Here is a 25,227-nt window from a genome sequence, read left to right as displayed (position 1 = left end):
CCTGATTTATGAGAATGTCAGACATCATTTTGTATTTTGTTGAAAAACAAATACAGATTTTTTTTTACAGGTCACCAGAGCCCATGTCATCAGTGAACATATATCTGCATTCTACATGGGACTTATAATTTTGATAATTATTTCACAAATAAAAGCCATAACACGTATTTCAAACAGTCTACTGCATTGTTATTTTAATATTAAATGTGCACACCAATGAGGATTCCGCATGTCATTGTGTTGAAGCACAGTGTTAAGCAGCTTATACTGACGCGTCTTATACAGTAGTTTCATAATGTTAATGGGATTTGTCCTACAGATTGCAGCAGAGGGCTTGTCTTTCCAAATGCGTTGATAATGATCATTTAACCCAAAACCTTTGGCTGTAAGCAGGAGAGTCTGTCCCTGTATATACCTGGGACTTTGAACATTGTATAGTAGAGAAATATTGCAGACTGTAATTGATTATTGCTGTGTATACACATCTCCATATTCCTTTAAAAAAAAAAAAACTCTAACTTTCATATTACAATCCATCGCTTAATCTTTTAAGTGAATAATAAGTATAATTTATCAAAATGAATACTACAGCTGAGTGCTTGGTCAAGTCAGTCCCTTTGGTGGTGTCTGTATAAGGACAGCATGTGTCCTCTGGCCATGAAATGGCTGCATAATTGAGTTGTACATGGCTGAACCTGATCAGAGATGGTTCAATGCTTGAGTGTGACTCCATGCACTAACACTCCATGCACCAGCGGTACCCTTGAGCAGCCTACCAAGCTCCCTACCATATTTCTCCCACCGTGCGCTCCAGGACAAGAAAATAAAGAGGGGAAAATGGTGATTGCATTCTGATAGATTTTTGAGGCTGTAGGCAGTGGAATTAAAAAGAGTAACAGTTCATTATGAAGTAGCACACATTGATTAGACCATTGACAGATGGCCCAATAACTAAAGTCCAAATGTAACAATTTAAATGTCATGGAAAAGTGCTCTTTGTTTCCCAAACGATTTTTAATTTCTGCAGTTCTGTGGTAATGTTTAATAACATATTTCTAGAATGTGCACAATTTAGTGAGGAGTTCCATGGTTGCTCTCAGGATTTTGAAAGTGTGTCATTTGTGGAGATTGGTACATTGTATTGCAGAACGATATGTCAGCTTTTTATTAGGCCTTTTGAAATCACAATCAAAGTCTTAAATACTGTATACTATTTATGCTATAATTTTCTGAAAACAAACAAACAGAAATTTGTAGGACCACGGTTTTTCAAGCATATGAGTTGTACTCATTGACTTAGTTTAATCAAGTGCTTATTTACAGCTGGCATAATAGGGCAAAATAATTTTGCTGCTTGTTTTTATCATTTGATTCTACTTTTGATTATCTAATATTTATTGTGTTTTTTTGGAAAAGTGTCACTGCTTCAAATAGCACCACAAAGCAGAGCCTAACACTACTGTTGCCTAAGGGGGGCAGAGTCATTAGGAGCAGCATTATGGGGCCGCTGACAGATGGCTTGTTGCTCCTAAGGTGCTAACAACCCTTGACACACATAGTTGTCCACTGTCCACCGCTCTAGTCCGTTTCTCATAAAGCTGCATTTCACTTATCCATGAGGTTTAAAGTGGAAGTAAGTATATTGACAGCTTTAGTACACCAGAACCTGTTTACCACCTTGACATTACAGTCTTCTCTGGAGTGATGGGTTGCTACTGCAACCTCTGTTGACCCATGCAACCACACATTCCCACTCACACATGGTAATGTCATGTGTTCCTATGTAAAAACTGCTATGCATACTGCTTGCACAACAGAGGTGCGTGCTGGCTCCCTAACACTACTCCCTCAGCCTAGGAACCTTTTCATCCGGGAATTCTGTGAAGGCTAAAGGGCCAAGTAAACATTGACTCAATGCTACTGTTTGTTTGGCCCTCTACAATAAAATATATTTTTGCACTGGTATGTCTGCGACAGACTGCGCAGCCCTTGAGCCGCATGGAACTCATCTCCTCAGTTTGAATATAAAATAATCCTCCTGATCGTTAAGACCAATTAATTTAATACATTTTACTTAGCATTCTTTTTACTCATTTCTCGTGTTTAGGAAATATTAAGACATGCATGTTTTAGTGAATGCCAACCAATCAGCTCTGGGTTTGACAGACAAGCGCCCTGCGTGTTCTTTGGATTCGTAAGGATGGAGGCAGCGATGTTAAAATGTGATTGCGCCTCTTGTATGTTGTCGTGTTTGTGTCAGCTCAACCCTCCACTATAATCACCTATCGTCCCCTCCTCCACCCCCCTCTGGGCTCCTGTTTTCTCTTTGCCATTAAATTGTGAAATCTACTTACTGTGTTGCCAGCCTGATCCCACTCAAGCTGCGTAATCTCCTTGTAATAGAGTGTGAATACTGCCCGGCAATAAATCAGCACCTCATCAGTGCACTTTATTAAATATAGACACCAACAGACAGCTCTTAGTATATTCAATTTACGCTCTGACGTAAGCTTCAACATAGGAGATAAAGATAGATTGAGCAATCAGGTGGATGCTGAGGCTCGAACCCAGGCAAGAGAGCTGGTAGATGGCAGAAAAGCTGCAAGGAGATCAAGATGGGAGGGGGGCATTTCTGAGAAATACAGCCAGTCAGTACTATGCAGGGCCAGGAAGGGGACATCTGCCAGGCAGGGTGGGGGACGGCTTTGTTTAGCTACTTTGACACATGAGCAGGTAATGAAGTATTTAGGTTTCCCCCCCATGTCCAACTTTATACTAACATTTCTGTTAAAAATCCTTTCTGTTTATGTGCCTTTAAGTGATCGTCAGTAGAGCATCAACTCTTATTAAGCAATACTGCTTGATGGCAGCAGAGATAAATTGTGTAATTATTGCAGAGATTAAAGATGGATTCGTCCTGGTCTTGGCCTAAACATAGATATGTGACGGCAGTAACAGAGGGACCCTCGGGAGGCTAAAGATTTCCATGATAGGGTCAGAAGGTCATAGAGTGCAGATTAAAACAAGGGGATTACTATATCCCTTCTTCCCCCCTATAAAGTTCACAGGCTACTGCTCAAATCACCCATTCGCCAGCTACTTACAATGGGATAATAGGCTGGTTATCACATCTGAAAAAAGGTAGATAGTTTACACTCCTGCCTGTGAGCGCTGGAGCTGAAAAACAAGATTATTTTCATTCAGGCCTCTTTTTCAACAGGTCATTTTTGTTCCATACAAAAAGGCATCAGTGTCATCCAATGGGTGTCCACCCATTGAAGTGAATGGGTGTGAAGTGGGATACTTGTGTAATACATGGGTCTGGGCTAGAGGTCAAATGGGACCACGTAGCTGCCCCTACTTCCCCCACTTGCTGATATTTAAATTCAGGAAGAAGCATGGTGGTCATACGCAAATTACAAATATGCACAATTATGAAGCCACTCAAAATTGCCTTTCATCGCTGTATTGTGCAAGGTGCGTCACTTTGCTATATTAGAGGGATCTATACAAATGAGTGGTGCATACACTGTCCCTCTTTTTTAAAGTGCCATGTAAAATACAAAGCTTTGATACAGACTAAGCTTATGGCGCCATAATCACTCAGTTTGAGGTTGAAAAAAAAAAGACCTCTGGGGTGCTGTTAGGGGCAGTTTTATGCCAACTGGAGCCCAGAGAGTACTTGACTTGGCTGAGGTGAGATTGCCGCTGGGCAGGAGTCTTCAGGGCCTGCTTGTCCTTCTGATGGCCATGATAGATCAGCCCCCTTCCAGCCAGAATTACTGTCTTTCCTTTTTCTATCTCCCTCTTCCTTTTCCTCTCACGCTGCAGTCTGCTTTCACTTCGTGCTACTGCTCCATTTCTCTCTTCCTTATCTCCCTCCTCTCTGGCCCATATCTTCTTTTCTCTTTAATCCAGTATTTCTCTCTTCCTTTCTTTCCCTTTTCTCTCTCTCCCTCTTTCTGTCTGCGCTGTTGTCTGATTGAGGGTGAGTTACGAGGGGGCTACAGCTGGAGGGGGCCACGGTGCCTCGTAATTACATCTCTTTTTATTACCCGCGCTAATGGCCCTCGGGGAGAGGGAAACAATAATAAATTAATAGAATATGAACTCCAGCTCAACGGAAATCTCCAGCATTTCATTTTGGACCATCCTTAATCACTGCAATAGGTCTGAAGCAGCCGTCTGTGGTTTTGAGCTGCCCTCTCCTGCCCACAGCTGAGGACGTCTGCAGAGATAAAGGCAGAGTTGGTGGTTTTGGTGTTCGTCTGTTTTCTTTAGTGGTCAGTGAATTAGGGAAGGCTTCCTCCATGATGTTGTCCATCAGCTTTATACATTTTTCAGTCCTGATCACGAGAAGGTTGTGATCATTTTTTTAAATATACTACCGTTCTGATGTTATTATCTTTAAACACAGTTGTACATTTGGTAAATGAGCAGGGGTCAAACTGGGGATGAAAAAACTTCCGGGGGTTATTACATCTGTTACTCTTGCAGTAAAGAACTTTCAAAAACAAAATTGCCAGTATACTCAGCAGTGGAGTGGAAAAAGGCCTTGAGGGGCAGAAACAGGGCCCGCTGATTTGGTCAATATTGTGTCATGTTTGGTCAAACCCAGCCAAGGCAGTGGGGTGGAAATGAAGATGTAAATATTGATATTTCATTAGAGCAAATCACCCACTCTGACGGCACTTAACCGGGCCACCTTCAGAGTGCGGCGGCCGGAGCGCTGTGTGACCTGCGGAGTCGGGAAGTCACTTCATTACTCGATTAAATTGAGTGGAAAAAGGCGAGGCAACGACACAAGATCCCATTTGGAGCGATAATTTAGGCCCTGAAGAGAGGGGATGGAGCTGTGGAAAAACACCACCTCTCCATCTCACAACACTAGATTAAATTCAAGGACTTTTAGCGTCAAAGGTAATTGTAGGCTGCTGGGCTGTGTGTGCATATTGCTGAGAGATGTCGGCTGTATCAGAGCATTCAACAAGCCCCGAACAAGGCCTTCATGTAGGTTGTCACATTGGGAGCAGCGCTTTAGTTCCGCTTCAGTCCCCCTTGGCATTAAAAGGCTAGACAGAGCCTCGCCTGTGATTGTGATGCCAACCTGATGCGGCAATCAAGACTGCGTCCATGCTTGCATGACAGTTCCCTCTGGCCAGTCCACATTCTGTCCAAGTTAATGGCCACGTATGCAGACAAGGAAATAACACAACAAACGATTTTAACATGCAGGCTGGATGCGTGTAATGGTACTGGCCTTTACAAAATATGGTTTATTGCCTCCACAGATAATACCCAAGTGTTTTGAGTGCTTTCAGCAGTTTGTTTTTTGGGGTCTGATTTAGGCTGAATGCTCTTCAGACCTTTGACCAGTCCAGCTAGACTGTTTGTGCTCCGTTGTAGTGACTATTGATTCCCCTTCAAAATGTGAAGCCCCTCACATTCTGATCACAATCTCTTAATTAATGTATCCTCCAGCTCTCCTCCTGCAGTGGTCATCACCACGATAAGGGAAATTGAACACTCAGGTGCCACTCTTCCTGGCTCTTCTCTTCTCTCTGCTTGTCTCTCTCACAAAATCATTCTCTGTTTCTCTGCTGCCTCATCATCATGTCTCTTATTTTCTTCGAACTGCCCGCCTTTATGTGTGTCTGTGTGTGCTTGCGTGTGTGCGTGCGTGCGTGCGTGCGTGCGTGCGTGCGTGCGTGCGTGCGTGCGTGTTCATTCTGTCCTGGCAGGGCGAGATAAACATCAGGCAGGTGACGGCACCCAAGTGAGATCATTTATATATCAGAGAAAATGTGGGGCATAGACGTGGTGAGCGGCCTGGTCAATACTGTAATCTATCGCCTCTTAATCACGCTGTGGCAGGAAGCGTGGCAACAGCAAACTTTTAAAAGCAATCATGTTAATCAAGGGTGGAGCTGGAGAGCTTAATATGCTGACAGAATCTACTGCCTGCAGGCATGCAGCGCAAGCGGAGGGGGGGAATGAGGGAAGAGCGGGCTATGGTGAGTTCATGTAGTCTGTTGACAGTTTATTGCAGTGTGGTATGAAGGGAATATAGGATAGATAACTATCTGCACTTGGCTCTTCCTCTGTTTGGCTTTTTCCCTTTTAATGAGTTTGGATTTCTCGCAGCTCATCTTCATAGGTTTTTGTAGTGTTCATGTTTAATGTTCTCTACTAAACAGAGTTGAAGGAGAAATGACATTGGCTTGATATTCATGAGCCAATGTCAACCTATCCAGTTGCTGTTGGAGGGCAGTTTAGTCTTTAGGTAGGGCTTTAACCATTTGACCCCTCTGTTCTGTGTGTGTGTGTGTGTGTGTGTGTGTGTGTGTGTGTGTGTGCGTATGTACGTGCGTGCGTGCGTGTGTGTGTGTGTGTGTGTGTGTGTTACGCATGGAACTATTCACATACATAAAGCTAAGCATGCATGAGGGGTGTATGTGTTTGTTTTTCCTATCGCTACATCTTTTTGTGGGTTTGTGTGTGTTTTAATGCCCCTATCCCTTATCACCTCTTCCAATGACACACGGCATGTCATGTCCTCAACCCCACCAATGAGAATGTGTCTTGGTGCTAATGTCCCTCACACCAAGACAAGTGTGAAAGGATACAAGGGGTAACCACATGGCTTTGTGTATCCCAGACCTTTGCACCGATTTACTGTCCACACATACAGTAAAGCCCACTCAAGTGTTCTGACACTGGCTTCAAAGAGGACCTTCTTCTATGCATTTAAATTAAATCCTCTGGAATGTTCTGCATGCACTCCAGGCTACTGAGGTTTGACAACTCATATAAATATTCTGATCAATTGAAACTGCTATTTTGAACTGCTTTGTTCCATAAAGATATAACAAAATAAAAAAAAATGTTGCTCTTAGATATTTTCTATATATGAGCGGAAATGCACGCCCATACTCATGGGCTTACTTATCTCATTTTCATACAATATTTCTGTTCTCATTGACTTTTCCCCTCAGGCTTTTCTTCTTTGTCGCTTGGAGATCAAATGAGTCTACTGCAGAGCGCCTGGATGGAGATCCTCATCCTCAGTATCGTATTCCGCTCGCTGCCGTACGAGGACGAGCTAGTGTACGCGGAAGACTACATCATGGACGAGGAGCACTCACGGCTGACGGGCCTCCTTGACCTTTATGTCTCCATTCTACAGCTGGTCCGTAAATACAAGAAACTCAAAGTGGAGAAGGAGGAGTTTGTCACCCTCAAGGCCATCGCTCTCGCTAACTCAGGTAACTTAAGCAGCATAATTCATCAGTTTTTAACTTGTCATTATGTACATTGAGTACGTTTCCATTAGTTGTTTGTGCTGAGTAAGCAATATTCAATTCGTTTACAATATACAGCTTTGAAAAGCAGTTCTACTGACATGATTTTAGAACATCTTTATTTCATGTAGGATACCTTTTAGAAACGATTATCCAATTTGTGGGTAATGTTATTTAGAAATGTTCACTAATCAAAGATCCTGTGCAACATTCAATTGATTTTAAAATTTAATAGTCAATCCTACTTAAAAAGTCCTTAATTTGCATTAAATGTAGTCTTTTCTATCACACAATGATTCTTTCATCCAGTCTTATTCACTTTAGTTTGACTTATATATTACCTAAGTGTTTTTGTATTTTTGAAATACAGCCCACATTTTTTCTTTATTACAAACATGTGATATAAAGCTGATGTAAAAAATCCTACTAGCTATAGATTAATATCTCACAGATGCTGTATTGTTACAATATAATTTCAGGTACTGAGAGTCCTAGACTGTATATCCTGTTTAGGACATTTAATTTTTTGGGAAGACATTTATGCCTTCTGGACAATGAAGCGTCCAGAAAGAGTCAAGTATTTTTTAAGAGTTTCAGAGATGACATTTCTTGGTTTTTCACAAGTTTTACAGTGTAACCTTTAGTTCAGTGCTTGAGATGGAGAGATGGAGAGAAGATAGGGCAGTGCATTAGAAAGAAGGATGGAGGAGTGAGCTTTTTAATTGAACACCTTCTGTGTTGTGGTATTTCTCCAGCACTCCCTCTCGCTCTTTTTCTCTATCTCCATAACAGTAGCTGCAGGGCACAGCAGCCACAGGAGATAAATTTAGCATTTCATTAGGAGCACAGGGTCTGTCAATAAAATGTGTTAAGTCGAAAGGAAGGAGTATCAGGGAGTGATAGGCCTCGTTTGTTCAAATGCGAAGGCGGCACGCAACTATTGACAGGCTCCTTTTGAGGAGGCAAGACCCGTCCCACTCTGATCAATGCGCGGCTGGGTCACCGGGCCGCTCTTCCTTTTGTCCAGGCTGAAAAATGAAAATGCTGATGGTAGGTCTTTGCTTTCAGACAACAGGGCTTTGGTAGAGAGGTGCGGGGAAGGCGGGATGGGGGTCGGGGGGGCGAACAGGAAGAGGAGAGTGCCTGCAACATTAGAACAAGGTCTCAGGGAGATCGCTCTCTTGGGAGCCGCTCAGTCTGACATTTGTGAAAATTCATAGCAATTGATTTTGTAATTAGCAGTTTATCAATCGGATTGGCGTGGGCTCAATGATGGATTGCAAGGAAATTGTTTCTTCAAAGTTATTTTTTTTTTCAAGTCTACTCCTCCCCCAAGGACTTAAAACTGTTTACTTGTCGTCTCCTGGCCTCTTTTCTCCCAATCTGTTAAGGTGTCTCCATCGCTTTTATTATTTGCTGTTTTCCTCGTGGTACACAAAAAACCTTACAGAATGTTCGAATTATTATCATTTTTAAATGTAGTTGCCCAACCAGCAGAAACTGTTAATTGTAAAAATGTGGCAAGGTTATACTGTTTCTCTCGTTCCATGTGTAAAAATGAAGAGATGATTGTCAGTTTCTCTTTCCCTTCCGCATTCAGTTCTCCAGTTGACCAACTTTATTTTCCCACGATGGGTTTGAAAAACCATCATGGTGAGAAATGTTTCAAGGTTTTGGGAATACAGTTGTTCTAGTCATTGAATTTAGGGCAAAGTCTGAAATCTATTTTGCCTTTTACGGTCTCATTTGGTCACTTATGCACATCCAAGGTGAGGAGAGGCAGGCAGTCTCTGGATTGGCAGACACTGGTTATCCGGTGACTGAAGCACAACCCCAGACTGTCCCTGAGAGGCTGGGTGAAGAAAAGGCGAGAATGAGAGTGGAATGCTATAACACGATGTACAGTAGGATCAGTAAAAACAGCGGCACGTAGTGAAACAGTATAGGAGCAAGAAACAACCGGGGAGCAGCGCTCCAGACTGAAACTGTAGACTGATTATTTAAAACTGTCTGGGAGAAATTCGAGCTGAATGAAGCAGAGACACTTGAGGATAGTGTTGTCGACAGCGCATAATTCAAAAGCCTTTCAAAGGTGGATAAAAAAGCATTTGAATTAGTCTTTTCTTCTTTTTCTTTACAGAAAAAAGGCTGAATTGAGATTCTAAATGGAGAACCCTGTTATATTTCAGATGTATTTTGTTGCATAGAGCATTATAGGAAGCTGATAAGAATTTGTTAATGCTCTAATAACCACAGACCCCTTTTAGGGAGTTGCAAGGAAATGAATTGGGAGGAAGTGTTGTGTTCATTAGAGGCTGATTTCTGGATTCTAATTCTCTGGCAGAAATGCTTTTTTTGTCTTTTTTTTGATCACACCCTGCCCTCTGGAACACAGAGGGCTTTAATGGGTAGTCACTCAGCAGAGATTGTGTCCTATTCATACCATTGTTACAGAGGGATAACATTGATTTTCAGTCTCTCTGGTCAGATGGCCATATGAATATCCTGCGTAGCCCGCCATAGGATAAGTAAATAAATAAATAAACTAAAGCAGATGTTCTTTTGCTTTTATGATCTATTCTTTATCTTGTCAGGGTGCAAGTTCTAACAATAATTTGTTCCCAACCCTCCTGCACTGACAAGCAGTAAAGATCAGTCATGAGATTTAATTTAGCTTTTGAAAAATCCATTTCCTGTCACTCCTGTTATATTGCCGGTGTCTGAAAGTGAAAACTGTATTTCTTATTAGACTTCTTTTTTCCGTATGAAACTCTAAAATCTATCAATTTTCTTGCTCCTCTATGTACTCTGTTAGACTCCATGCACATAGAGGACATGGAGGGGGTCCAGAAGCTTCAGGATGCCCTCCACGAGGCACTGCAAGACTATGAGAGCAGCCAGCACCAGGAAGACCCACGACGAGCTGGGAAACTGCTCATGACCCTGCCCCTGCTGCGGCAGACGGCCACCAAGGCAGTGCAGCACTTTTACAGCATCAAGGTGCAAGGAAAGGTGCCCATGCACAAACTTTTCCTGGAGATGCTAGAGGCCAAAGTCTGATATGAAGATAGCTGGTTGGCCTCAGCAGAGGACTTCATCAATGAAACAGGAAGTGACTTGAACCAAGACTAAGGGGACTCAGGAGAAGGAGACGTCCACCCACGGTTCTGGGCAGGACAGAGACTGGCCTCCCTCCTCCTGGAACCCCAGGACACAATACAATTAAGAACAAATACAAAACTTGGTCATTAGTATAAATATTAGAATGATGAAGATAATTTAAAAAATATAAGAAATACTATGTACAGTAATATTTTCTTTTGTTTTTGTTATTTGTCAGTGTTCATGCTGTATATGAAATAGGTCCCTTGAGTCCTTCGTAATCTCCAGAATTGGTAGCTGCCAGGTCTCTAACACATGATAAATGGTTCTTTCTTTCACAAAATTTGAAAAAAAGTGATTTTAATTTGTTCAGAGGGTAGCAGAGGCATCAACAACCATAATGTCTCACAAATGTTCTATTGCCTGGACTTGGCCAGGACATGTATATATTTATTACTGGAAGGCTGATTGTACAGTTCAAGTCTGGTGAACTTGGTGGCCATTTTCTTTTCTCCGCCTAGGTAAAATGACTAAAATTGTTACTTAAATGTGAACTCTTTCAGTTAAAATGTCCTTGAATATACCTCTCCTGAGCGGTAAGCCGTGTGATCTCTTTGGATCTATCTCAGACTGGAAGGCTCGCTTGTCTCATGCGTAACCAAACTAGCATAGGCAGTTACAATAGTCATTTGTCTTATTCACTAGTAACACAGCAATAAAGAGAGCTGTGAGGAGGTCAGGCAAACATTCTATATTTCATGTGCTTTTCAAAGCTGCTGTTGCTGAAAGACTGTGCCTGTGTCTCTCTGTTCCACCAGCGGGACACACCATTGCACCATTGTTGCACACCAGTCTGTCTCCGCTCCTGTCATGGCTTGTGTCGTGGTGTTCGTGTAACAACTAAACCCCAAATGTAGTCATTATTTAAGCCTGTGGAAATGGCCCCCCGGCATTCAAATAAATGGCATGATTTGGATGACGTGAAAGATGATCGGCAGGTTGGCATGGCAGTATCAAAGGATTTATGCAGTGAGGCAGAATTCCAGGAGATTCCATGTTCAAACAATCAGAGGCCCATATGTCAACCACTCTATTTTGGAACCCTTTAAGCCTGTGGCAGAGTCATCCCCCTCACAGGGAACAAGGTGCAGAGCATCTGCTCTCACCATTTTAGACACCTCCTTTCTTTAAATAGCCCTGCCTGCTATTATGGAGCTTCAACCAAACGAAGGTGAATGGCAGGTGCAGGGCTGGAGTGGTGGCACTTCACACTGGGTTTATTTTTAACCTGGCAGGAGGTTGTTGTCGTTGCCACCTCACTCCTGGAGTATAGTAAACACGTGGAACACTGACCTCAAGCTGACACAGTGGCCAAGGCAGAAAAATATCATCCTCCCTGCTAGCCCTTAGGGCAGCCAGGCATCTGTGAGGAGGTCTTGGGCTGCCCAAGCATGCACATGAGAACCTATGCAAGAAACAACCTGGGTTGACAGCAACACTGCAGTGCGCAAGTACAAGGTGTGATCCCAAGTGGGAAAGAGAGCCAACGGGCTGTCTTCTTCCCTTGTCTAACTAGCTGTACATTATGCTTGATTGGGGTTATCCTGCAGTTGCAAACAGCACAAATGCAGTGCCCTTCTCTGTGGGAGAATGTGTCGAAGGTGTATACTGAAGGACTTTATGTGACATGTTAAATGGTGGACCTGTCACAACAATATGATACTGTGATCAAAGGAGTCCCTGACAATGCAGCGGGATAGAGTTGTTGCCATGCTTGCGATATCCAGCTGTCCACTTACCTTTTTTACAACAGCCTGATCGCTCTGAAATGGAGGACGAGCCTCTCCAGTGCGTACTCCTCCCAACTCGAACCAGCCACTGTCCAGTTGAGATGCACTGTAAAGGGTGACAATATAACTTGATTTCCTTGCTGTTGTGCAATACAACAGGGACCAATTCTGACTGAATTCATGCTAAAAGCATGCTTTTACTTAGACTTGGGAGAATTTGTAAGCTGTTGAGTAACATTCAAAATTCCCTCTAATCACAAACATGTATCCTGTATATCAGAGGAAACACTGAATTTGCTAAACTTATAAAAGTGACATTTGTGCTTGTTTGAATGAAACTGCAGAATAAAGGAGAAATTTTGCAGATAATCTTTACAAAAATAATTTTATAGTGGCCCAAGGTCATCAGCCATAAGACTCATTCTAATGTTTTCTTTTCATCTTACAAAGTGGCATTGTGTAAATCAAAGAGAACATGTCTTACACTATAAGCTGTGTCAAAGTGTGTAAATATATCAGCATTAATACAGTAGGTTCGCGAAATACCATTTAAAATAAAGTATGCAGCACCCTGCTGACTACTACCTCATGATCATATTGTCAATACTTTAAACCCATTCTGCCCTTTACCAACCTTACATGACCTTGAAGAACTTTAGCCATTCATGTTTGTTTCATTTAAAATGTCTCTCCCGGAGTAATCATGTCAAAATATTTGTGATTGTAGTTCCAGATCACATTCATTGTCGAGATCTGTTTGTAAATTAAATCATCACATAGCCATCAATGGGTGCCGCCTCAGATGCTTCCCCGACACACATACTCACACGCACACACAGACACAGACACACACAAACACAGTGACCGAGCATCAGTGTGTCAGAATTAGTCCGTTGATGACAAATTGTAGACATGGGCAGACAACTGATTCCCTGCATTTGTTATGAGTATTTATCATTTGAAATATCATTGATACATATCAACAGATCATATTTTCAACTGTGTACATTGATATCTCTGAATCGCCAATATCTGTGTAAGTTTTAAGTTTTGATTTTCAGAGGGGCAAGGGATGAATTAATGTAATATTCCCTGAACTATGTTGTACCTTGGCGTTATAACTAAATTTCAGCTGCAAAGCAAATTGAGACCATACATCCTCATATAGGGACAATATATTCATATATATATATATTCATACATATATATATATATATTCAGATTGCATGCCATAGACTTTATTTATAGACTTATAGCACTTGAGAAATGAAATATATAGATTCCCCTCAGTCAAGTCCTTCTGTCATACATCCCAGAGATACAAAAGTGGACATTATTCAGAATTTAGTCTGGTTTTATGTAAGGATGTTTTTATGTACATGTCAGGATGTAAAAGTAAGCTGCAGGAAATTTACTCAACCAAGGAAATCTAAATCAAACAATTCTGGGTGGATTTTACTTGTTCCGGAATTAGTCCTATGACATGTAAAAATCATTGTTTGAAAAAAAAAAAAAAACTGGAAAATCTGCTTCTACAAATTTGTTTCTCTCACTGGTCTGCACCCAACCATTCACCCTTCAGACTCAGCGGGACCAGGAGCTGTTGAAAATGGATCCGTCACAGGAAACAGGCAGACAGACATGCAAAAGCTGATGGAGTTGGGGGAAGTGAGGGGATGTTGCTCCATTATTGCAGGAAGCTGATATTCCAGGGAGATCAAGTATTCCCTTCTCTATATAATTATAAGAGCCAATTTCCCTTTTTGAAATAAAGTCTTGCTAACCAATTAATCGTAGTAATCCTCAACATAGAAACAATGGCATCACAATATGTGAGAAAAGATGATTTGGAGATGAAAATAAAATGAAAAAGGGATACACAAACAAATGAAATGTAGAACATGCCTGTTCTTCCAAATCAACATGCAACCTGTTTCTTATGCATCTGAGGGGACCAGATACACCTATCAATATGTTTCTCAAATACAGTTGCAAGGCAATCATTTTCCACCAATGATAGGTCAAAACACCTTTTATTTGAGGTGCGAGGTGACTCATCAAGATGCGGTCTAGCTCGCCGCTCTATGACTGCTATGCATTGCTTTAGTGTGTTTCATTATTCCCAAATAACATTGATGATGGTGAGGAAACGGATTTGATGTCAGCGTGAGCGATTGGGTTTGAACCGAGCTGCTGCATACACTTTGTATCAACCCAGCGCTCAAATTACACTAAGGCTGAAAACAGAGCACGCAAATTCCCAGGAGAGCTTGTGGCACAGAAATGAAGAGTGGGCCACCTTTTTTTCCTGTTTCTCAACCTGAACGTTAAACTTTCTTTGCTTCCCCTCCTAATTCCCCTCCCCTCCCCTCCTCTTTTTTTGGGTGAAACTTCCCTTTATAGGGTCTCTTAGTGTCTCACTTATTGTGTTATGTGTATTTATTGCTACATTTGTGAAACTGGAGGCACCGACCAATGAGATTATTACTAGTGAATACTAGGAGCTGGACATTTTCACAGCCATGAGCTATCAGTGGCCCAGAAAGGAACATTACATCATATCTCTTTCAAAGACTTTTATTGGGCATTATTTGGTAGCAGAAAAAATAATGGGTCTGAAGAAAGGAATCCAAGAGTGGCAGCTGCCAAAGCAGCGGATGATTCTGATCTTTAACTGGTAGATAACAGTTTTGAGCAAATCTCGTGGTTGATGCTGTTTCATACCTGTCCCACCAGCTGTATATAAGCCAAGCACTCCACACCTCTGACCCTGCCCTGGACTCCTTTGGGCTGATCAATAGCCTGTCAAACTGCCTAGCAGGCACACAGCCCAGGCCATCTGAGATTTCGCCCTCTCATTGTCTATCTTCACTGTTTTAAGTGCATTTATCAAGTTACATGCCTGCTCCCCTCACAGCTTAATGCATGGCTGGTGTTCTGAAACCCTATTGGCCATCAGAGGACCTTTGTCAAATTACTCCGGTTACATTTTTCATCAGTATTATGCAATCATACATAAATATGAGACTGTGGAGTAGGCACAGTTTAAATAGCCATTTTCATTCCTATTTTGGTTGCAAGGAAAAATCTGGATTAAAAAAGGACATCAGATTTCATTGTTTGTTTCCGTGTCAAACTCTACACACAGAATACCGGGGGACATTCCTCTCTGTGTCTGCTTTTAAGTGTGATACAAATTAAGAAAACACAGAGATTCCCTGAGGGAGTAGAAAAGCACATCTTCCAGACATGACGCGTGCTAGAATGAGATGGCAATGACCCTCTAGCAGCAACACGGAGAAAATACTGCTTATGGGTGAAAGCGCCACGTGTTTCCGAACATTTCAGCCACTGTAAGAACAGAAGTGTTGCAAGGGAGCAGGTAGCAGGTTGGTAATAAATTGTTTACAAACACACAAATACATACACACACACACTCAATGAATGTGAAGGGTTTTGTCCCTTCATTTGAGATTTATTTGCCCAACTGTATCTTTATCTGTGCTGCTCACTGATATGAGGCTGTGGGGAAGCAGAAATTTTCCCAACTATCTACTGAATGTATCTCCCTCCACCCAACGAAAACACTGCTGTAGATTGTGTGTGGGGGTCTTCTCCCACTGTTTTATTGCCTCTGCCATGTATTCACGCGTTCTTATGGGCTTTTCCAATTTAACCAGTGGTTTGGAAATAATGAAGGCAGATAAGGAGCCTTGATAAGCATGGATACGTCCATCAACTGGAGAAAAACTCACATGGAAGGCTATGTGCGCTCACCTCACAGACATTTACACAATTGCTGCGTTTTTTTTCCCGTGAAAGAAAAGCGGGTCTTAAATGATAAGACATTTGCTTCATCCTGGTAGGAAAGTGACGGATGTTTCAGGGGCTTAAACATATTTATTAAGCAATATAACAATAATATGTAGTAGGATGTATTTCTTACAGAGAAACCTAAAACGGGAGAAAGATTTTTATATATTACATGAATTACTTTTTTGGTTGTGGAATAAAAAAGTTATTCATCTCAATGGCTAATTTGAGCATAAGAAAAAAATATCTAAAAGCATTCCTTTTAAATTTAGGGTCCAAAAGTTTCTGGGTAAAAAAGATATAATTACTCCACCTGCTCATTACATGACACTAAAGTATTTCTTTACAAGTTGAACTCGTGGGATTAAGATCTACAGTCCAGAGAATCAGGCTCTGTTTATACATCATCATCGCATCGATTGAATAGTGTGTTTGTGTGTGTGTGTGTGTGTGTGTGTGTGTGTGTGTGTGTGTGTGTGTGTGTGTGTGTGTGTGTGTCTCACAACTTGTCCACACAAAGAGAGAGAAAAACGTGAATCAATTTACGTGAAAAATTCTACTGTTGACAAACACCCCACATTCATCAATCAGCAAAGTGATGCTGAAGTATCCAAATGCAGAAACAAGATTAAAAAATGGATTTTGCCTGGACGGTGAATTTACAGCAACACCTCAGTTGGAATATATGTTTTCCATGATACCCAGATCTTTCATAACCATTGAGAATAAACAAAGGAGTCACAATTTCAACAACTAGATCTTTACTATCTTTACTATATGCTTACTACTGCTTGACGATACCATGCGTACGAGGCAATGGAGCAGGGAGGAAATGGTCAGGCTCAACTCCAGAGGGAAGCTACGGATGGGCCTGACCTTTTCTGAGTGTCAAGCAAAGGTTAGAAATCTCCACTGGCCTTAAAGCAAATGCACTTGTTTGCCATAATGGAGGAGGCCCCTGCTTTTTTCAACCAGAGACCAGGTCTGGCCCTGAGAGACTTCACTCTGATAGAATTCTTTCTCCCCCCCACACACACACACACACACGGGCCACACTGGCATACACACATAGGTACACTGTACTCGCCTCGATTGTAGCCTGATTATGTTCTAACTAAGTGTCAAGCTTCCTTGTCTCAAACAATCACAGCTTAGGATTTATTATCACAAAATATTGCATTAGATGTTTTATGTTATTTCAGAGCGGAAAGAGCGAGAAGACCAGCAGTCAATACCGTAATGAAACTATATGTGATGTGAGAAAAACATATGTGATCAACTATCTATGGACATCACCTATCTCTTATCCTCTTACAAGATATAGTGAAGAACTCTCATAAATATTTGCAAGACAGTCTGTCTTAGGCCTGCAGACATATTGTGCATCATATAACAGATATGACGGCTCATAATTCACACATTTATATTCATAAATGTGATTTTGTATTTAAAATATGACTCGTAAAGTGTGATATATGGAAATTGACAGATCATATGTGATTCCTGAATTAAATTTCATATAGATCACATGCTTTATGTCCTTTTCTCTCCTCTCCGCTTGCCTGAGAAAGGAGCCTTGACCATGCAGGTAATTTACAGTGTTATGGGACGAGTGCAAAACATGCTGTAAATAAATAAGAGCCTACCCATTTCATTTTAGGACAGGGGGAGGTGAGCCACTCCCTCACCATTGCCCCATTGAAACTATGATGTCCCTCCACCGGGTGCATCTGTATATCACGTGGAGAAGAGGGGGCCGCAAATGGGGCAGCAAGCAACACTATGCAGTCCATTTGCTAATTTCAATACGGTGTCCGTCTGTGTGGGTATGGCCTTGGGCACAGTAGCAACCCCCCTCTTAGTTCAGCGCTCCCCCATCTTTCCCCTGTGTCCCTTTGACCTTGTACTCAATCACAAACAGCCCTCATACATACACACATACACTCATGGTGACTTTAAAAGAAAATCACATCTGCTTCCCAGCATTGGATACGCTCCTCTTTTTATACAATACACAACTTGAGGAGTGTCACACGAGGCCTCCTTGTGTGTATGTAAGGCCTCCTTGTAATATGTAAGATACATATTATTTTACACAGATAATATACATATACATAATCTTACACACTCAAACAAAATTTGTTCCACTGAATTAATTTTATTCATTTCAGTATCTGTTGACTTTTCTGAGAAATGGGAAAATGCCTACATCGAGGGGCTCTCGCATTGTTAGTTTGCTGCACACACAAAGGTTGTCAATGTGTGACACACATCAATACCTCCGGGTGAGCAGGCAGAGGACTCTTCCTATTGTCTTTGTGTAGTAAAAGCCCCACATATTGGCAGGCATTTTCGGACACTTTTCTGTGGAATTAACACCATCAATGAACACTGTCAGAGGATGGATTTTTTTTCAGCAGCCACACTGGTGAGTTTGTGTGTGTGTGTGTGTGTGTGTGTGTGTGTGTGTGTGTGTGTGTGTGTGAGCACGCACACATGCTTGTCTCTTGGCCCCTGTAGCACTAAAATATCCTGCAAATGTCACTTTAAATTGCTGTGATTTGCTCAATAACGCTCTAATGTGATATTGTTATGATCATCAACATCAAACACGTAAATCAGGCACACTTTCCCACAAATATTGCAATCTTTTGTTACCTGTCCACCTTCACACAAGGTGAACTACACTCTACGTGAGTCCTCCTGCTTTTGAGGAACGGATCACAAATGAAATAGTTTGTGGAAATTCTGCAATTTTGACCCGCTGCTGCTTGCGCTATTTCATCTTATAACACTGTCATTGTTTTGTCCTCACCGGGCCAAGCAAGCTTGAATGACGGCTGATTAAAGGTTTATTGGCCAATGAATCGTGATTAAAACATCTCTTGTGAAATGGTTTACGGTTGTTGTAGTTTGTGCCTGTATCCACAACCTCCTAACATATCCTTGTCTCCCACCCTTCTTTCATTCCCTGAGAAGCACATACAGGAGTGTGCGCTCTCATCTGTGTGTGTGTTCGCACGTGTGTGTGTGTGTGTGTGTGTGTGTGGGATAGGTGTGGAGCAGAAGCATGGGGAATATTACACAATCCTCGATGCATTATTGTAATTAGATTTCCCAGGACAGCTCAATTAAGTCACTCTGCTCCAGAGACCTGACAGTTTGTGGTTTGACATTCACTCACAAGGGGTCCGGTGTGTTAAGTAATGTAGAGAAACACAAATACAAAATTGACACAGGGGCTGGATATTGAAAGATCTCTATGTTTCTATTGCTTGGAGGTAGTTTGAGTGTAAGTTTTTCCTCTTCATTGATTCAGAGCAGCTTCTTCCACGCTTGCAGAGGGCAGGTAAAGTCATATTGCCACTCTACTCTTTCAAGAATTAAGTTACCCGAGGACAGACTTGTAATGTAAGGTAATGTATTCTAATGAGAAGAGCTCCATCTATGGACCACCTGTTGAACTGCATTCATAAGAAACGCAAAAAAAAAAAAAAAAAATACTATGAATCAAACAGGAATCTTGGTTTTCTACTTTGTTAAAATGGCGCAGTACTATAAGAATTGCTTGTTACTTGCTTTAAAGGGCTGTCCAGGCTCTTTGTGATTATTTATTTCTATGAATGGCAACAAACGAGAATGTGTTTGGAGGAATTGCATGTCATGTGCGGTGACAAAGGGAGATTCAGCACTTTTGATGATATGTAGTTGCATTACTGGTCTCAAGGCTGGCGCTGAGTTTAAATGCTCCAGTAACATTTCCTTTAATTTATATCCATAGACCTTGGCTGAAATAAATGAGTTGAGACAAGTGTGTGGCTGATGTTACGAACAATTTCTTCCTGACATCAGGAAACGAGTATGCGCGAGACATTCAGCTCTTTCACTGCTAGTGGCTGACAGGCTGTCCCAGCACTGCAGTAGGAGGCCTCTTAAAAAGATTCAATGTCGGCATCAATGTGAAAGTCGTTGTGTCATTATCTTAAATCTTAACTATCCAGCAGGATGAAAGTATGAGAGACAACCATATCTGTCAGGGGTCTGCAGAGGATGTTTTATTCTCTGTGTACAGTAAGCCTTCCTCTCACACGCTGAGATTAGCAGTCACAACCGAGGAAGTCACTTTTCAAGGGTCATTCTGCATTCAGCCTTCCTTCGATTTACTGCCATTTTTAATATTCTGTCATAGTAAAAATTTTTATTGGTCTCCTTTATTACCATATCCTTATGCCCCACGATTATGAACTTTTCTATGCAAATCACTTTTGAATCAAAAATGGTGTCCTGGTCTCTTTGTTTTGTTTGTAGCAGGAGGCACATAGGTTGGCACTCATTGGCACTTATTGTTGTCATCAATATTTTTCTTTTCCTGGGGTTTACAGCGGCAAAAACTTCTTTCTGTGCGAATGTGATCTGCCGGACAGAAGTGAACAAAAGAAGAAGATGAAGAAGAAGACATTCTGAAATATTAAGAAATCTAGATGCCAACACACCACCTTGTCTGTGGCATATCGAGGAAGGAGACTTTGCCCCTGTTAAGTCCACCATGAGAACCTTTACGGTGTTAATTTTATGAGATTGATGTTTTTGTGTGTTTTCTTGTGTTATTCCTTTTATGCGCCTCTGAAGCACTGGGAACGCACTCGCAGGGGACTAGTTTTTCTGAGCTTGACATTTGGTCTTGCCTCACCTCACTGTATTATCACACTCCTCTTCTTCACTGATGGACTGTCACAGTACTGGCTTTCTCGTCCTCTGAGGCTTGGACACACCGGCGGTTTCGATAAAAAGAAAAAAAGAAAAAAAGGGATGAGCCAGAGATTTAGGACTGTATGGCCCCGTCTTTTTGAGGGTGAAGTTTACGAGTACGTTTTGATTTCATCCACTGTATTATAAGTGTTACAGAGCTAAAAAAAGATTGCAAATGAAATGTTTTAATCTGCTGAAGTATGGATTATCGAGCCAGCTACTTGGGAGTTGGAGGGAAACAGTGGGGGTAGCTGGGAGACAGACCAGTTGCCGGCAGGACTGGACAATTGTCCTGGAGCCTTGTTGACTGGGGCTAATCAATAATACATTGGTATAATCACACTACCTGATACAAGTACCTTAGCAAACAGCTCTCTTGCTTTCTCTGTATCTCCTCCTGAAACGAGCCTTTATTTCTGGTCATTTGATTGGAAAACGTGCGTCAAGGAGAGGACAGACCTGAGCGAGGTGTTCGGGCGAATGTGCAGGGGGCCTCTAAGTGCTCATGAACGATCTTAATGAGGGTGGCAAATGGAGACATAAAGAGGGAATGGGTACACTTTTCACTTTAGCCTGACATACCGTTGCTGCCCCTGGAAGCCCTTGAGCGGGCATTTGTTGAGGGCACCTCAAACCTGCTTCAAATCCTCCTTCTCCCCCTCCTCCGTGGACTAATTGTTGAGGATATTGACCTTGGGATAGAGGAGAGAGCAAGAGAAGTAGGGGGTAATCAGGTGAAAGGTTCATGGTTTATGGTTCACGCTGGTTGCTTGACCCACCAGATGAGGATTTTTTTAAATTTTTTTTCATTATTATGGTTATTTTTATTTAGCCTCACAATTTCTATGCTGCGTGTGGGGATTTGCAAGTAGGAGGATTCAAAGGGGGAATCCTGCAAATCAAATTCATAACTGCTGGAATCGATCATTCTAATATCAGGCCTTATTTTCACCCCATGTCACCCATATGGAGCAAACACAGCAGTATTGGAGCCGCGCAGCAACAGACTTACACAAAATAAACATGCCGACCCTGCCCCTCGCCCTGACCCTGATCTCTGCAAGTTCACCATCTTGTTCTTCCTCAAGTCTCAGTCAGTGGTGTCAATATGTTGGATTGGCCGGCCGACAGGAGCGAGAAGGAGAGTCGATTGGGGCTGATAATCAGCGAGAGGCTGCTTTGTTTTAGTAATGACGGCTTAAATGAATGTCCATTGGCCCTTCAGTTAACCCAGCGTCACCTCAAACAACAAGCACTCATCGATAAAGGGACAGACACAAAGTCTGGTTTGACAGCAGCTACTGAGTCTGCAGCTCTTGGTTTCAGGAAAAACATATATTAAAAGTATATCAAACCTTGACTTTTCATGTTATATCAAAAGTTTGCATTTACCTCAACCTATTTTTGTTGGATTTGAGGATAATCTGCTGGCCATCATTTCTCAATTCTCCATATAGATAAAGAATTACAGTAACTTGTAGAGCCTTGAAATTTCTGAAAATGATGAATTGTCCATTTATTATTATATCTCAATAAACCCTTCCAGGAAATTATTTCATTTAACCCATCATGGATGAACCATGACTGTTGGCAGCCACTTGCAGCACCAGGGGAGTGATCAGGGATTCAGTGTCTTGCTCAACAACACTTCGACAGGGTTGGAGAAGCACTCTAACCCCTGAGACACACCGCTCTAGTTCTCTTGTGCCTGATATGGATTAACCAAAACCTATTGTAAGAAAATCATAACTCTTTATTGATATTAGTGGTTTTTGCAATAATATATATACACACACACACACACACACACACACACACATATATATATATATATATATATATATATATATACATATATATATATATTGGTATATATTTCTTATTATATTTATGGCTGATATTTAAAGAAGAAACTCTTGGAATGAGCCAGAATTGTATAAGGAGGGTGCATAGGCAGATCAGGGAACATATATTGAACCATCTACTCATCCAAGGAAAATACTCTGTAGTACCACAAACCCCAATTGCAATGAATTTGTGATGTTGTGTAATTTGTAAATAAAAACAGAATACAATGATTTGCTAATCATTTTCAACCAACATTCAGTTGAATACACTACAAAGACAAGATATCTAATGTTCAAACTGATAAAATTTAATGTTTTTGGCAAATATTCACTAATTTTGAATTTTAGGAAGACTATATATTCCAAAAAAGCTGGGTCGGGTGCATTTTCACCACAGTGTTACAACACCTTTCCTTTTAACATTATTCGGTAAGTGTTTTGGAACTGAGGACACTAATTATTTATGCTTTGTAAGTGGAATTCTTTCCCATTCATGTTTTATATACAACTTCAGCTGCTCAACAGTCCAGGGTCTCCGTTGTCATGTTTTGCGCTCATAATGCACCACACATTTTCAATAGGAGACAAGTCTGGACTGCAGGCAAGCCAGTCTAGTACCCGCACTCTTTAACAATGAAGCCACGCTGTTGTAATGCGTACAGAATGTGGCTTGGCATTGTCTTGCTCAAAATATTAGGGACATTTCTGAAAAAGACGCCACCTGGATGTTCTTCCAAAACCGGTATGTATCTTTCAGCATTCATGGTGCCTTCATGGATGTGCAAGTACCCAATGCCATGGGCACTAACACACCCCCATACTATCACAGATAGTCTGGTTTTTGAACTTTGCACTGATAACAATCTGGATGGTCCCTTTCTTCTTTGGCCCGGGGGACGTCCATTATTCCCAAAAACAGATTGAAATGTAGACTCATCGGACCGATGGCACTCTAAGTGTTGTTGATGTATGCCTTTAGCTTTGCATGACACAGTTTTAACTTGCATTTGTGGATACAGTTATTAACTGTATTAACTGTCAATGGTTTTCTGAAGTGATCCCACGTGGTAATATCCTGTCCACAAAGATACAATTTTTTAATGCAGAACCGTCTGAGGGATCGAAAGTCAAGGGCATTCAATATTGGTTTTCAGCCTTGCCACTTGCGCACAGAGGTTTCTCCAGATTCTCTGAATCTTTTGACAATATTATGGATTTGATTTTGAAACCTCTAAATTCCTTGCAATTGGACATTGAGAAATGTTCTTTAACTATTGGACTATTAGCTCACACAGTTGCTCACAAAGAGGTGAATCTTGCCCCATCCTTGCGTCAGGACAACAGAGGCTTTCGGGATGCTCCTTTTATATTCAATTGGGACACTCACCTTTCTCCAATTCACCTGTGGAATATTCCAAACAGGTGTTTTTTGAGCTTTCCTGAACTTCCCCAGTCTTTTGTTGCCTCTTTCCCAGCTTTTTTAGAATGTGTTTTAGGCATCAAATTCAAAATGAGTGCATATTTGCAAAAACACTTCAACTTTTATCTGTTTGAACAATAAATATATTGTCTTTGGAGGGTTTTAAGCTGAATATGGTTGAAAATTATTTACATGTTTAACCAATATCCACATTATAATTTTTGTATTTTGTTAGTATTTACATTTTACACATCATCCCAGCTTCATTGGAATTGGGGTTTGTAAAAGGAGTGTGTTATGCACTAAAGCAAGCAACACTATTCAAACAATGGTTTTTGTAGCCATCACAAAGGTGAATAAGCTGTATCAACAATGCAAAAGTATCTGTGACGGACTGAACAGAACATTTTTCATTCACAAACCCAAATGCAACCAAACTCATTCATATATCATACAAAACACGCGAACATCCCGAAATCATTAACAGACGTAATTGATAAAGTTAAGCACAAACAGCCAAAGAGTTCATTCCAGTTCACATACATTTCAAAGATGTTTTTTAAAACTAGCAAAACACAGTGAAATACTTCCATGCATTTTAATAAAGCGTATGTGCAGTAGTTTTGAATAGCTTCCGATTTGACCCTATTTTATTTCTAGTTTTAACATCACACTTGTTTGATTGTTATTTCTCTCAAACATTTTATCTTGATTCCTGGAGCATTTTTGAACCTCAAACCTCGCAAATTTTCCTCTTGTGTTTAGTAGCAAAATTTCAGAGCATGCAATGTTGTTTCATCCAGTGTGACATTACTGTATCTGCAACTTGATTTTTGCACATGTGCTTATTGCTATGTTGATGAAGAAGCAATTTACTGTGAGGCTGATTCAATATAATGTATACAAGTATAGCGAGAAACAGCCCTTTACGGCTGGGTCCAGCGATACTCAGGTGTCATCTCTGACATGATATACCAGCTTTGATCAAATCTTTCTCTGTTCCAAAAAACAGAACAAAACAAAACAAAACAAAAACATTTGCACGTCTACTTTAAAGAGCAGAGATCGCTTGCGTGGTTCCTAGATGCTTGAATAGACTATTATTCATGGTGTTCTTTTTAAATATTTAGATACAGTTGATGGGCATAGGAAACAATCCAGGAAAGTAGATCATTACAGTATAAAAGGGAACTGCTGTGATTTAA

At 41.2% G+C, this 25,227-nt stretch overlaps 1 protein-coding gene across 3 annotated transcripts in view; it reads left to right on the top strand.

The window, feature by feature from the left end:
* The window catches only part of esrrb (estrogen-related receptor beta), a 39,490-nt gene extending 26,931 nt beyond the window's left edge, over nt 1-12,559 (top strand). For all 3 annotated transcript variants that reach the window (XM_086149305.1, XM_086149287.1, XM_086149296.1), the window contains 2 exons: nt 6,996-7,265; nt 10,117-12,559. In XM_086149305.1, the coding sequence (XP_086005431.1) occupies nt 6,996-7,265; nt 10,117-10,361 (515 nt within the window). In that variant the 3' untranslated portion in view covers nt 10,362-12,559. The remainder of the gene's footprint in view (nt 1-6,995; nt 7,266-10,116) is intronic.
* The last annotated feature ends 12,668 nt before the right edge of the window (nt 12,560-25,227 follow it).

Source organism: Fistularia commersonii, chromosome 1, assembly GCF_037954325.1.
Source record: "Fistularia commersonii isolate RoL2024-O1a breed Wild chromosome 1, RoL_Fcom_v1.0, whole genome shotgun sequence".
In the NCBI taxonomy this organism is placed as follows: domain Eukaryota; kingdom Metazoa; phylum Chordata; class Actinopteri; order Syngnathiformes; family Fistulariidae; genus Fistularia; species Fistularia commersonii.
The sequence above is the reverse complement of the archived record's forward strand: the minus strand, read 5'-3'. Positions and strand labels throughout refer to the sequence as shown.